This window comes from Pangasianodon hypophthalmus, chromosome 12 (assembly GCF_027358585.1).
Source record: "Pangasianodon hypophthalmus isolate fPanHyp1 chromosome 12, fPanHyp1.pri, whole genome shotgun sequence".
Taxonomy (NCBI): Eukaryota; Metazoa; Chordata; class Actinopteri; order Siluriformes; family Pangasiidae; genus Pangasianodon; species Pangasianodon hypophthalmus.
In genome coordinates this window covers 5,239,166-5,254,668 of record NC_069721.1, presented here as the reverse complement: position 1 = coordinate 5,254,668, position 15,503 = coordinate 5,239,166, and the positions used below count along the sequence as shown (strand labels likewise).

At 37.9% G+C, this 15,503-nt stretch overlaps 1 protein-coding gene across 2 annotated transcripts; it reads right to left on the bottom strand.

Annotated features, from left to right (window-relative positions):
- Window positions 1-2,633: 2,633 nt before the first annotated feature.
- Window positions 2,634-15,469, bottom strand: LOC113527051 (inactive all-trans-retinol 13,14-reductase). Of its 2 annotated transcripts, XM_053239000.1 has the most exons (12): window positions 15,375-15,469; window positions 13,165-13,322; window positions 11,245-11,427; window positions 8,882-9,123; window positions 8,555-8,750; window positions 7,530-7,727; window positions 7,100-7,219; window positions 6,815-6,953; window positions 5,575-5,684; window positions 5,178-5,344; window positions 3,261-3,420; window positions 2,634-2,861 (listed from the first exon to the last, which is right to left on the bottom strand). In XM_053239000.1, the coding sequence occupies exons 2-12, from the start codon at window positions 13,319-13,321 to the stop codon at window positions 2,695-2,697; spliced, it is 1,839 nt and encodes a 612-aa protein (XP_053094975.1). In that variant the 5' UTR covers window position 13,322; window positions 15,375-15,469; the 3' UTR covers window positions 2,634-2,694. The 2 variants fall into 2 exon arrangements, with proteins under 2 accessions (XP_053094975.1, XP_026770321.3); XM_026914520.3 differs by lacking the exon at window positions 15,375-15,469 and having other exon boundaries at window positions 13,165-13,380.
- Window positions 15,470-15,503: the final 34 nt, after the last annotated feature.

Sequence of the window (15,503 nt, the reverse complement as noted above, 5' to 3'; positions counted from 1 at the left end):
TCCACCTGCTATTTCCGCATGGTGGAAATCTTCAGGAGACAAAAAGACTGCAAACTGCAAGCATTAACATGAATAATAATTTACAAGAAGTTTAAAATGGCAGTGTATCAAAATTAGGATCAAAATTACACCAGCTCCTAAAACCGTTCGTCAGCTGATTTTAATATTTTTTTAAAAGTTGTTTTTATGGTAAACGTCTCCAGTGAAGAGGGTGGAGTAATAAGGATGGCAGCATGATCTGGAATTCTCTAGCTTATTAATTGTTCTGTCTGATTTTATCATTCATCTTCCATGACCACTTTATCCTGCTCAGGGTTGCTGTGGAGGCCAGGAGCACTGAGCATGAGGCAGGAACACTGGATCAACCACCAGTTTATTACACACTTTTAGACCTGGGGTCAATTCAACACCAACAATCCATCTATCTGTGTGTTTATGGGAAGGAAACCGGAGAACCCAGAGGAATCCCACACAGACACAGGGAGAACATGTGAAAGTCCACACAGACAGTAACCCGAACTCAGGATCAAACCATCAGAGTTTACTGTCTGTTTATCATCAATGTGTGGTTTCTATTTGTATTTTCATCTGTTGAATATTGCATTTAATCAGCTTTGCATTAGATTCAATTTTTGTTGTCTTTTCTCTTTCTACTTTCTTTTAATGTTGTTCTTTTTCCTGTAAAGCCCTGTGAAACTTTTTTAAATGTATTTTTATTTATTTATTTATTTTTTACTGTAAATTTCACTTCTTTTCGCTGATGCCTGATTATGTTCTTTACTCTGCATCATTAACATATTGACCTAAGGCTGAGTTGATATTAATTAAGAGTTGATATTAATTAAGTTCATTACTGTGAATGTTTTAGATAACCTTCTCAACCTATAGTGCAACGATTTTCAGCTACATATAGATATAGATATAGGGCTACAATATAAGCTGTTGGAGTGAAACAAATGATACATACATAGTAGGGATGTAACTGAATACAGATGGGCTGTTTTGAATATTACATAAACCGCTGATCTCCTGGGAATTTCACACCCAACAGTCTCTAGAGTTTAGACAGAACGGTGCAAAAACAAAAAACATTGAGTGAGCGACCGTTCTGTGGGTGGAAACGCCTTGTTGATAAGAGAGGCCAGAGGAAAATGGCCAGATTGGTTCCAGGAAGGATATAGTAACTCAAATAATCACTCTGTACAACTGTGGTGAGCAGAAAAGCATCTCAACATGCACAAAACAACAAACCTTGAGGTGGATGGGCTACAAGAGCAGAATACCCCACTGAGTTCCACTGCTGTCAACCAATAACAGGAAACTGAGGCTATTATGGTCACAGACTCACCCAAACTGGACAGCTGAAGATTAGGGAAAAAAATCACCTGGTCTTTTTCCAGTCTTCAACTATCCAGTTTTGGTGAGTCTGTGCCCAAGATATCCATCATTTTGTATCCATCAGTAATGTTCAAACATTGTAATGTGGAGTATAGTATACTAATTTACTACTATACACAAAGCTACTATCATAGACCATGTTTTTTTGTTGTTGTTGTTTTTTTCGGTATCACTCTGTTGTATACTCCATCCTTCTACTATATCAAGTGCACTGGGGCAATTTAGAGACAGATGTAATAAATCATATCATCTGTACGTGACCACAGGTTATCACCCCCAGTGTGCAGGTCTGTGTTCACAGCGAATAGAGAAGAGCAGAGAGCTGGATGAGAGTTTACATCCCGCTGTGGCTACACACAGTGAAAGCATTCATCCCTCACTCCTCCTCTCCTCCACAGCTCTTTTCATTCATCAGGGCCCATGTTATGCCAACCAATCTGCACGCTTTTCCCAGAGGAAATGTCCACTTAGTTGAGGAAGTTTGAGGTTTCCTGTAATCCCCACACACAGGTCAGAACAACACCGGCACCAGGATTCTGCTTAAACAGTTAAAGGCATTACGTAATGTGTTGATTATTGGATTATTTCACACATCAGCATGCATGGATACAGTTCCCCGTCCAGAGTGACACTATTCTCTCACACTGTGTACTTATGCAAATATAGATCTAGTTGATTTAAGTATATTAAGAGTGAGGAAAATCCCAAACACCATGCTGTAATTGCACATTTAAACCAATTTGGACTAATGGATGAAGTTAAAACAGGTGAAAAGTAAATCGAAGTTAAAAAAAAATAAAGGTTAGGGATAGGATTGGTGAATCAATCTAACTAAAACCAAACTTAATCATAAAAGATTTTTAATGAGATTGCGTTGTCAGGAATTGACTTTTTGGAATGCAGACTATTTGCCTATCAGACTATTTATTTGTTTGTTTGTCTAAATCATTGTGTCATTACAGCATTACAAGTATGAATTAAAGTAAATCTAGACTTCTGTATAGCTAAGTGGGGAATATGAAAGTCTGTAAATGCATGCTGTAGTTTTCAAAAATAATCATTTGATTGCAGGATGTAATTTTACCATGAATAAAATGACTTCTGATTTTTGACCTGAAGTTTGCAGTTGTCAGGAAACAAAATGACTGAGCGTCATTAACCGAATCAATCATTTGCATTTTCTCATTTAGGATCAAAATGAGAGGGCACTAAAATGAAGGACCAAAATTCATTCATTCATTCATTCATTGGTTTAATATATTGCTTCTGTCAGTTGCTGTAGATTTTCCCTCTGATTCACAGCAGCTTTTTGACCCGTTCAGCAGTTTCCCTCGCCTTCTTCCTCTTCAGCTTCTTCTTTAGCATCAAGAGGTCGATGTACACAATGTGTCTGAGCACCGTGGAGGCACAGAGAAGGCCACCGTGTAATGCACCTGCAATACCACAGCTAAACACATCCTGACCTGAGAAACCAAACACACAGTCACATAATCAGTGAACAAACCCTGGAATCCAAGACCAATGCGCTGGAGCTCAGATAACCAGGCACTCAAGGATATAACAATGAGGTCCAAACTGACTCTAATTAAGGAAGGAGCTGTGCAGTCACCAAATTTCATAAGGATTCTAATGAGCAGGAATGTCATTGGATTTTATATGAATGAAGAGGTTTAAAAAAGCTACATCTGCAAACCCCTCCCCTCATCCTAACAGTAACCACTTGTAACTTTCTATACAAGCTGGTTCATGTAAATTGGAGTGTAATGTCATGATGGACAAATATAAGCGCACCATCCTTTCCAAAGCATAGCTAAGAACCATAGAAATGTTTAGTTACTGAATACCACACAGGCTTTTTATACCTGAAATGAAGAGATTTTTGACAGGGGTATCACAACGATTTCTGGCGATGGCTTCTGCTTGGAAGCGCTCCAAGTTGTGCTCAGCTGAGTACATGGCTCCGAGGTAACGACCAAGATAGTGTGTGTTAGACAACGGAGTGGAGACCTCCTGATATACCAGCTAAGAGGTAAAGAGGAAGAAAAATAAGAGTTCATGAATAAGAGCAAAGATTTTGTAGTGAAAAAAATGGCAAAAATGGCAGAATATTAAGTTTTTAATGGTCTTAACAACAAATCATTGGTCAGGAAATTAGCAAGAATGAAACATATAGAGAACTTATAAAAGAACTTGGTATGGGATAGTGTTTCCCTTTGATTTCTTTACATGTTTAAGCCTTGTGGCTCTTGATGGGCTGCATCAGGTGTAATAAACAAATAATGACTAATCTTTTAAGAAAAAAAAAAAATCCCAGAAGATATTTTTGGAAAATTTTGTACACCCAGACATGTGTTAGTTTGAATTTTACACCAAACATTTTAATCATTATCATGATTTTACCTTTGCATACAAGAAGACTATATAAGTGAATTTCCTATATATAAGCGTACAAGAAGACTATATAAGTGAATATAAGCAAAAGTAAATGAGTAAATGGTGGTACAGGAGGTCACAGAGTGCATTTGTTTAATTCTTCTTAATATTCTGACCAGTGATTTGTTGTTAAGCCCATTAAAAGCTTAATATTTGCCATTTTGCTTGTTCATTCATGCAAATCACGATGCAGCAGCGCAAAGTATGAAAGCATACAGATAAATCAAGATAGCAAGAGCTTCATGCTACAGTTAGCATAGGTTCACAGAATCTGGAAAATTGAACAATGGAAAAACATCGCCTGGTTTCGCATTTTCCAATCTTCAGTTATACAGATTCTGTGTGCCTGTGCCTAATGTAACCTCAGATTCCTGTTCTTGGATGGCAGGAGTGGAACCCGATGTGGTCTTCTGCTGTTGTAGTCCAACCACCTCAAGGTTTGACATGCTGTGCATTCTGAAATGCTTTTCTGTTCATAGTTGTAAAGAGTGCTTATTTGAGCTACTGTAACCTTCCTGTCAGTGTGAAACAGTCTGGCCTCCGATCTCTCTCACCGACAAGATGTTTCTACCCGCAGAGCTGCTGCTCACTGAACATTTTTTGGTTTTTGCACCATTCTGTGTAAACTCTACAGACTGCTGTGCATGAAAATCCCAGGAAATCAGCAGTTTCTCGAACAACCCTGTCTGGCATCAACACCCAAGACGCAATCAAAGTAACTGAGATCACATATTTCAATCAAGGTTTTTCCAATCTACTAATGTCCAGTTTCACTGAACCTGTGCCCATGTAGTCTCAGATTGCTGTACTTGGCTGACACTCCAGTGTGGGCTCATTCTGAGATGTTTTTCTGCTCACCGTGTTTGTAAAGAGTGGTTATTTGAGTTACTATAGAGTTCTGGTCAGCTCAAACCAGTCTCCTCTGACCTCTCAAGGCATTTCTGCCTACAGAACTGAATGTTTTTTGTTTTTCCCACCACTCTGTGTAAACTTTAGAGACTGTTGTGTGTGAAATTCTCAGAAGATCAGCAGTTTCTGAAATACTCAAACCAGCCCATCTGGCATCATCAGCCATGCCACGGTCAAAGCCACTGAGACCATGTTTTTTTCCCATTCTGATGTTTGATATGAACATTAACTGAAGCACTTGACCTGTAGCTGCATGATTTTATGCATTGCACTGCTGCCACATGATTGGATAACTGCATGAAGGAGTACCTGAGGAGTACAGGTGTTCCTGTGAGTATGTTTATAAACTATGCTCTACCTTTAATCCGCTGTGACTTTTAATACAAAATATTACATGTGATGGTGCTACTGAAATCTATTTCTGAAATGATGGCTACCTTGTCTCTCAGTTTGGGGTACTGGCTGCAGGCCCAGTCAAAGAGATTGTGGGCAAATCTCATCTTGTACGCTAAATAGTCATCCCCTCTTTTTCTCACTGGAGTGTCCTTCCACTCTTCAAACCATTCATAATTAACCATTGTCAGAATGGTCATGCAAGATTTACCTGAAAAATGAACAGGAGATGCTACTAATATTGGTCTCAATATTATTCTTATAGTAAAAAACATAAGTCTTGTTGCCTTGAGTGGACAGTAACGTGTGGTTTGAACTTGAAATGAGTACTGCATGTGGCATCTGAAACTCTAACTTCAACTCTTGGTCTTGCCACATCACTGAGCTACGTCTGGCATTTTTAAAAAGCAAAACGTGTTCTGCTGAAACATGAGGTTGTACCTGGGTGATGGATCTTCGACGTGGGATCTTTGGCAGATGGAAATGTAAAGTACATCATGGGAACGTTATCTGGAGCTTCGTCCTTCCCCATACTGAAGAACTCATCCATCCTTTACATAAACATAACATCAGAAGTGTGAAAACTCACTGCAGTGCCACTTTGCCACATGTGCTTAACAGGAATAGCCATGCATATTATCCTGCTGAAGCATGAAGTACAGAAACGCTGGGTTTGGCCACGTTCTTCTCAAAGCCTGTAATATAGTAAGAATAAAACCATGTCCAGTGGAAGAATGGCAAAGAGTCGAGTGCTGGGATTGTGCTGTGGTTAACTTTCTCTCAAGGTTTAAACAACAGCACTACCCTGTGGACTTTACATAAGGACAAGTCTGATGAGAAAACTAGGCCAAACAACTAATAAAGTTTTCCTTTACACTGCTGAAACATATGCAGTTTATTAAGAAGTGCTAGATTTTACTAATAACCAATAAAATTGCAAACATTACAGATATCTACTCTTCAGACTCATGTGCCTTTGCCTTGTTAGCCACAGAAATATATAAGCATTAATACCACAGCACTGTTGAATACTTGATTCTGATTGGTCAGAAGGTGTTGATTTATTTTCTATAACAGCAGCTCTGACAGCTCATTCACAGGGACCTGTATGTCGGACGATCTACACAGTCTAAGGCAAATAATAAATCGATGGAAAATGTTATTTAACAAGGAAAAATGTAAAATTGTTGATATGGTGAAGTTTTGTAAGGAGATGTTGATATAACATTTATAAATGCTTAGTAATGCTCAGTAGGTTTTCTGCCACGGGAGAGTCTTCAGGAATCTGCGCTTTCTGGTTTCTATGGAACATGACAAGCTGTGTGGAGTTTTTATATTAATAATGTCAAGAAAGAAAAGGAGAAGCTGGTGAGCTGCTATAATGCAAGTGTAATCTTATAATTGTTCCACAATATTATATGTAACAATAAACCATTAAAAATCACAGTTTCATTCCTTAATAAATAAAGAATTGTAACAGCTGTGGTATAAGAGGAACAAAACACTTCATGATGTGCTGTTATAGGAAAATAATCCACATGTGGTGGTAATGGCACTTTGCCGCACACATCTCCCTCCCGACCGATTTATTTATTTATTTATTTATTTTACCTATAACAGAATTCCACATTGTGCCTTATTCCTTACATGTTATATAACCTTTTCATGCTTTTGTACTGACATGACATCCATATCGTTAGACTTAAAGAGCCACGTGTTGTTAGAATTGATGCCCAGTTCCTCCTGTGTGGCATTGAAACCTGAGAACACTAAAAGGCATCCTCGTCCAGGTCTCATCATATTCAGCCGCTTCTGAATCTCTGCAACATGGGATCATAGCATGTTTAAGGAATGTTTAGTGCTGGATTTAACATGCTTTAACATTCTAATGCCTGAAATCCAGACACCAAAGCAATGATAAGTAAGTGATAAGTAATGTATAAGAACTAATGGTTGAAGAGCTGACCTGGTTTGGATTGTATATGTGATGGAAGAAGTTTCTGGAAGGTGTTGAAGACTCCACAGTTGGAGATGATAACAGGAGCCCGCACTTCCACATCCTCTTGGTCTTGTTTCACAGTGACGCCTATAACAAAGCCACAACTACTGCGTGTTCTAGACATTCAGCTTTAAAAAGGGAAAATTAAACTATATTATAACTGTCCTGTCCTGAACATCATTCATCTGAGAGACTTCATCAGTTCAGTGACATAATTGTGATTATTTATGAATGTATGGAAAAATGAATGGCTTGATAAACATACAACCTCGTATGTTGTATGTTTATCTGCTTCCACATACACAGGTTTTAAAGAGGACATGCTATATAAAATGGCAGCAGTAAGTAGTGCATTATTTGGTTAGAGAAATGGCTGTAATCGTCTTCTGCCACTCACCATATGCAGCTCCCTTATTGTCAACCAGGATGCGATTTACAGGAGCACGGACCAGCACGCGTCCACCAAATTTCTGGATGACCTTAGTGATGTGGAATGGGATTTCACTGGCGCCACCTTTTGGGTAGTACGCTCCACGCTTGTAGTGGTGCAACAGCAAAGCATTAATCACACAGCTGGACTCTTTGGGTGGAACGCCTGTCAATAAAAAAATAGCTTAATTCTATGGAATGACCTTAACATCACCTCTGTAATACAGACATGATCTCTAATAATGATTTTCATATTCCTTAACGATATTAAGACAAGAATAAAAGCTGTTGTGTTAGAGAAACAATATTCAATAATAGTATTGTTATTAAAAAAATAAATAGCTGTCAATAAAAAAATAGCTTAATTCTAAGGAATTTTATGGATTAACACTCACAAAATCTACCAAAATAACTAAAAAAAATCACCATTTTCCTTCAGATGTACAAAAAAAAAAAATCAAAATCATGTTTTTTCTGCATTTTTAGCATACTTACACCAACGACCTTAACATCATCTCTGTAATACAAAGGTGATCTCCAATAATGGTTTTCATGTTCATTGAAGATATTAAGACAAGAACAAAAGCTGTTGTGTTAGAGAAACAATATTCAATAATAGTATTGCTCTGCTTTTAGTCAAATATAAAGAATATAAGGGTTACAAAAAAGTCCATAACCTATTCCGGGAACACACACTGGATGGGATGCCAGTCTAACACAGGGCACCATGCACACACTCATTGTGCCAGTTTATCATAGCCATTCCACTATCAACATGTTTTTGACAGTGTGATGAAACTGGAGAGCCTGTCGGAAACCCAACCAGACACGAGGAGAACATAATAAACTCCACACAAACAGTAACCCAAGCTCATGATAGAACCAATGACCCTGGAGCTGTGAGGAAGCAGCTCTACCTGCTGCACCACCGTGACACCCATGACCGGTAAAACTGCCAGAGTAATATATAGATCAATACAAGCAGTGTCTCACCATAGAAAAGATAGTAGAAGATTATGTGGAGGTCCTTGTTGGAGGTCAGACTGTCGGCAACTGCAGTGGCATTAGTGCCTACAAGGCGAAAGATGGAGGAGCAGAGGTTGGCAATGCCACTCTTAAGCAGGAACAGTGCCACCCACTGAGGAATCAGCTTTAGTGCAGCCAAAAAGTGTGTCTTCCTGGCTGACATCTGAGGAAAAATAAATGCATCTTGTTTCGGAAATTATAAAGATCCTCCAAAAGCTGAGAGAAGAGGATCCTGCTCTAAGCACTTTTGGTTTGTGTAAATAAACAGGTTTCTAAATCAGGGAGATGCACTACCTTCATGATCTTGAAGAACTCCTCTACAGCTTTGGTATCATCAGGGAACTGCTCCTTCAGATGCTCCTCCATCTCAGTTTTGCCGCTGTAGATTGTGTACTTCCTGCTTTTCTCTCCGTTACCTATCACTATAGTGTCAATGTGCTTGTCCAGTTCCACAAACTGTAGTTGTCCTTCTGTGATCTGATCCATGACGATCTTAAACAGACTGTTCTCATGTAGCTGACCAATGTAATGTAGTCCTGTAGACACACATATACAGTGGATATAAAAAGTCTACACACTGCTGTTAAAAGAAACCGCTGTTTCTTTTTTCTATTTGTTTTTCACTTGAATTTTGTTGGTTGCTATAGCACACTGAAGATGGGAAAAGGTCTGACCTGACTTATTTGGTTTCATTTTTTACATCACAAAACCCTGCAATTTTAACAGCGGTTTGTAGACTTTTTATATCCACTGTAGATCAGTTTTTATTACACATTACGTATTACACATTATTTGTTACACATTACATTATTAGAACACGAAGAACATGAAGTTAAAGTGTTACATTTCTGTGCAAGTGACAGGACTAGGACTGTAACAACCTTGAAATAGCCCTTTGTACCATATTTCAAGCCGAGCCTTGACATTTGATATACTTCGTCAGTCACGCCACCTGATTGCAAAGATCTATCAGGAGACTATAGTGATTTTTAAGAGCAAGCCAAGTTTTTATTTTTTTCTAAAATGTCACGTTGTGCTGTTTAGTGTCAGAATTGCAAAAGTGTTCATTAACACATTCGTTTTTTACCGCATACTACTGAATAAGATACTTTTCCAAGCCAACAGGAGAGATAGGAGAGATAATTGGTTTGAGGAGCTCTGTCAGTATGATTTCTAAATAAAAGTCTTGATAGAGTCTTTAGTCAGATTATAATCAAGTTAGCATCAGGTTGTTGTTGTTTACAAAAAAAACCAAAGAGGTTTATTTGCCTGAATTCATTAGCAACCAAAATACTACACCACGATATACCAAACACCATGACATTGAGCTGTACAGTTATTCATTAATCTTCTGTAACCACATTCTTCCTGAGGAGTTGCCTATAATGGACACGTTTATCTAACTTTGTTCAGCTAACAAATGAGTTTATGGCATCTGTTTGGGCAGCACCTCGGCTTTCACTGGGACATCAATAGCCTCGATGCTGTAATCATAAAACATTACGTCTTGAACGTGGCCACAAACAAAGTAATAAGCATCAAGAGACTTGTATGCCTTCAATTTCTAGCAGAAACACTTTCTATGGAGTTTCTATGAGACACAGTGCAAAAGTATTTAATCTCCTTAAAAGTCATCAAATTTGTCTGGATTACAAATGACACTTACACAGATTGTTCCAGCTAATTTTTTCATTGCAACTCTTGATATCATTGACTGGTGCACCTTCACTCCAATCTTAGCCACTCAACTCTGTAACTCCTTCAAAGTGATTGCTGGCTTCACTGTAGCTTCCCGCATCAGGCTCCTTCTTGCTGTGATGCTGAGTTTTGAGGGATGGACTTGTCGCACCAGTGGCTGGGTGATATGATGCAGCTTTGATTCCCTCACATTTCATCCAACAGTGCTCATTTGGACATCTAATCACTTGAATATTATTTTGTAACCTTTTCTTATGTTTTGCACATCTATAACTTTATCTCTAATTTCCTTAGAATGCACATTGGTCTTCATTTCCACAGCTTTCCTTCAGACTCACAATCTGACCAATGATGAATTAAGGGGGTCTTTTATCCTGTAAATTTAAATGTGTAAATATAGAGCTTCCATAGAACAGATGTTCAATACTTATGCAAACTGAATATTTTCTTACATAAAGCCAATTTCAATTTAAATTAATCAATTTTGAGAGTGAGCCTTTTAAAATAAAATATGAAACAGCACAAAATATCAACGTGTCATTTTAACCCTGATGAATCTGATGACTTTTAAGGGGTTAAATACGTTTGCAAGGGACTGTATGTATTTATGTCTAGGCTAAAGCTTAGCACCACTGAGCCACTGACAGGATCCAAAGCCATAAGCTGAAAGTGTTAATTTAGATAAATATCACATCGGGTTGCTACTCAGCTAGCCAATTTGCATGCATCTCTTTTTGCTTACAAACACCAGAGGGGTCTATATGCCTGAATTCATTATCAACCAAAAATACATCACAATATATTAAAAACTGTAACATTAAGCTGTTCATTCATCTTCAGTAACCACTTTATCCCAGTCGAGGTCATGTGGATCTGTAGCTCTTCACTGCGACACTGGAGATGAAGCAGGAATACGTGCTGAAACTCAAAGTCCAAAATTTACTAGCATGATTTCTTACCTACGTCAAACTCGAATCCTTTCTCAGTGAAAGTGTGGCAGCAGCCTCCAGCCTGGTCATGCTGCTCCAGCACGAGCACTCTCTTGCCCAGTTTGGCCAGTGTAGCTGCTGCCGTCATGCCACCGATGCCACTGCCAATCACGATGGCATCCAGATTCTCGGGAACCTTTTCTTTCCTGAAGCCTACGGGAACAAATCGTCAGAGTGTGTCACTGTCTTGTAAACCCATAAATATTATTTTGTTCAGTTTATGTAAAAACTAAGCTTTTCTATTCAATACATTTGCAAAATTAGATTCATCTAATTCACATACAATGGATATAAAAAGTCTAAACACACTTGTTAAAACAGCAGGTTTTAGTGATGTAAAAATAAAACAAAGACAAATCGTACCAGAACATTTCCACTTTTAATGTAAAAATTACAACCTGTACAATGCCATTGAAAACCAAACCAACGGTTCAGGTCTGGGCTCTGGCCAGGTCATTCTAAAACATTGATCTCCTTTTGGTTAAACCATTCATTTGTTGATTTGGATGTGTGAAAGATGAAAGTCCTCTTCATTTTCATCTTCAGCTTTCTAGCAGCAGCCAGAAGGTTCTGTGCCAAAAAACTTGACTGGTACTTGGAGCTATTCATGATTCCCGCCACCTTCACCTAAAGTCCCAGTTCCAGCTGAAGAAAAGCAGCCCCAAATCATGATGCTGCCACCACCATGCTTCACCATGGGTATGGTGCTGATTTTTTGCTGATGTGCTGTGTTGTTTTTGTGCCAAAAATACCTTTTTCACAATTATGGCCAAAAATTTTAATCTTGGTCTCATCAAACCATAACACATTTTTCCACATGGTTCTGGGATAGTGGATATATGGGCTTTTTTTGCGTCTTGCCACTGTGGTCCATGGCCCAGACAGATGAAGAACGTGGGAGATAGTTGGGAGCAACCAGTAGTTGCCAGAAAGAGCTGCAGCTCCTTTAATGTTGCTGTAGGCCTCTCGACAGCCTCCCTGACCACTTTTCTCCTTGCTTACTCATCCATTTTGGAGGGACGTCCTGTTCTTGGTAATGTCACTGTTGTGTCATATTTTCTCCACTTGTTGATCATTGTCTTCAATGTGTTGAGATTTATTTGGTATTATTCAGTCACTTCAGCTGAAGACGTGTGTATTAACTACTTTTTCACATGAGCTTGATGACTGTTTTTTTCTAAACACAGCCACATACCCAATTATAAAAGGGTGTGCACACTTATGCAATTAGATTATTCTAGGTTTTTCATTTTTATCTTTTTTCTCTGAAAAAAAGTCAGTTTTGGTTATAGGTTGTAATTTTTTACATTAAAAATGGAAATGTTTTGATATGATTTATCTCTGTTTCATTGTTTACATCACAAAAATATGCTGTTTTAACAGAGGTGTGTAGATTTTTTATATCCATTGTAATGTTTCCTCTATCATTTTAGGTAAGTGTCTTTTAACACTATGGGCAGTTGGCCAAATCTGTTAATCCAATTAAGATAAGATAAGATAAAGATGGACTAACACATTATTAGTTTATGGCGTGTAACTATTTCTTTTTCAACTTCATCTGAAAAAAAAAAACAAAATCTGTGAACCTTGTATTATACGCTCCTTCTGTTTATATAAATCTTGCTAATAAGATAATTATTATTTCTTTAATTTCATTTCATTTTTGTGTTTTATTTGAGCAAAATATGCTATATTTAGATGCCATTTTAAGCTTTAGCGAGCAATACTGCAATACTGAACACTGCAAATCACACAAACACACAAGCATCACCTAAGGTCAGGGACCTGCTTAAGAAATGAAAGATATTAAAAAAAAAAAAAACTCCTTGTTTTCTTTAAAAAAAAACAACAACATGTACTGTGACGTGTACAGAATCCTCATTCACTCACCTTGCTTCAGAATTTTGTGTCTCTTCTTCTGGTCCAGCTCTAATGGACCCGGAGGTCTAACTGACTCCACTGAGAAAGGGCTCGGTTTGCCAAAGAGGTACCAGTAAGTACCGACAGCCCAAACCAAAAAACACACCACCACCACCAGCAACCACATCCTGAAGGAAACAACACAATTGCTGTAGTCAGAATGAGTAAAGCTGTACAGTTCCTGCTGCAGTGTTGTATAAACTTATTATTGTTGCAACACTGATAAAAGTATTCTCTCTCAAAAGCAGTTTTATAGCTAGCAAGTGCTAAAGGTCTAAGGGCATGATGGGTAAATTAATTTATGATGGATATAAAAAAGTCTACACACAGGTTTTTGTGAAATAAATCAGGTCAGAACTTTTCCCACCTTTAATGAGAAATTGCAAAGTATACAAATAAAGTGAAAAATGATCAGAAACCTTTTTAGGGAAAAAAAGAAAAATAAAAAACTTTCAATACATAAAACTTACAATAAATGTGCACACCCTTAAAATAATACTTTGTTGAAGCACCTTTTTATTTTATTTACACCACTCAGGCTTTTTGTGTAAGAGTCTATCAGCATGAAATTGTGAGGGAATCTCCCGTGCACAGCTCACTTCAGGACTCTCCACAGATTTTTGGTTGGATTCAGGCCTGGGCTCTGGCTAAGCCATTCAAAAACATTGATCTTCTTTTGGATGCCATTCTTTTGTTGATTTGGATGTGTGCTTGGGTCATTGTCGTGGTGAAAAGTGAAATTCCTTTTCATCTTCAGCTTACTAGCAGATGCATGAATGTTTTGCACTAAATGATGCTGCCACCACCATGCTTCATTACACCTTTTGGAATTGGTCTCATTGGCCCATAACACATTTTGCCACATGGTTTGGGGTAATTTAGTTGAGCTTGGATGTGTTTTGTGAGAAAGGGCTTCTGTTTAGCCACCCTACCCCACAGCCCAGACGTGAAGAATACGAGAGATTGTTGTGAACTGCAGAGAGTAATCAGTAATTGTTAGATATTCCTGCAGCTCCTTTAATGTTGCCGTAGGTCTCTTGGCAGCCTCCCTGATCATTTTTTTTTTATCTCCTGTTCTTGGTGATGTCACTGTGGTGCTCCATTTTCTCTATTTGTTGATGATGGCCTTCACGGTGTTCCATGGTACATCTAATGTTTTGGATATTCTTTTATTCCCCTCTCCTGAACCAATGAAATACCATACAGGCTTTGTAAGCTCTTTGTGGACCATAGCTTCAGCAGTCAGATGAAACCAAGAAGACATCAAGAAAATCCTACAGAAACAGCTGGTCTTTATTTGGAGTTAATCAGAATAATTTCATTGATGACATCTGTATGATAATTACTTTTTAACATGAGATTGACTGTTCATTCTGAACACAGCCATATCACCAATTATTTTTCCATAAAATGTTTCTGATTGTTCTTCACTTAATTTTTATACATTGTAATTTCACATTGAGGGTGGAAAAAGTTCTGACATGATTTATCTTAGTTTCATTTTTTTACTTCACACAGTCTAAGAAACATTAAAGCATACTGTATATACATGTGCATCAATACATCCAGTAGTTTATTTATATCACTATATGTATTTCAAGTGTAATAATGAAACTGCAAAACAAAACTAACTGCTTTCAAGATATATTTAAACATAATTAATTACAATTTAAATAAGTTGTTGCAAAAATTAAAGATACACTTAAAAACAATTTTTGTTTCTTTGTTTGTTTTTACAAGGACAGCCACAACTGCTAACATTCCAAGCCTTCAAATTAACTGTTTGCATCATTATTTTAAATACAAAAATGCTTGAGAAAATTTGTAAGAATTGCCTTTTGCGAGGTCAGGTATGCTTTGGATGTAATGGACATGACTCAGAGAGGTTGTTAGGCTTCATGTGCTGGGAGTTTATTAAAAGTAATGTCAAAACTCAACAACAGGCCAGAATCAAACAATAGTGATCCCCAAAACCAAAACCAAATCAAACACAGTCATGTCAAGTGTTCCCAAATCCAAAGGGCAAATCTAAAGAATAGTCAGGAGGCCAGGCAGGGTTCAAAACAAACCAATGCACAGTATTTCACAAGATCCAAAGAGTCATCCAAATGGGTAAACAAAGAAGCAAGGCAATGGTCATATACAAGCGCCGGAACAAGAAAAAGCAATGCAGAACTTACACAAACAGTAAGACTCAGCAAGACTTCGCAATGACCGTGTGCTTTATATACTGACTGAACAGGAATAATACATGATAACAGAGGAAGTGCCTGTAGCATTCAGGGGAGGTGCCCTCTGCTGGCATGGCT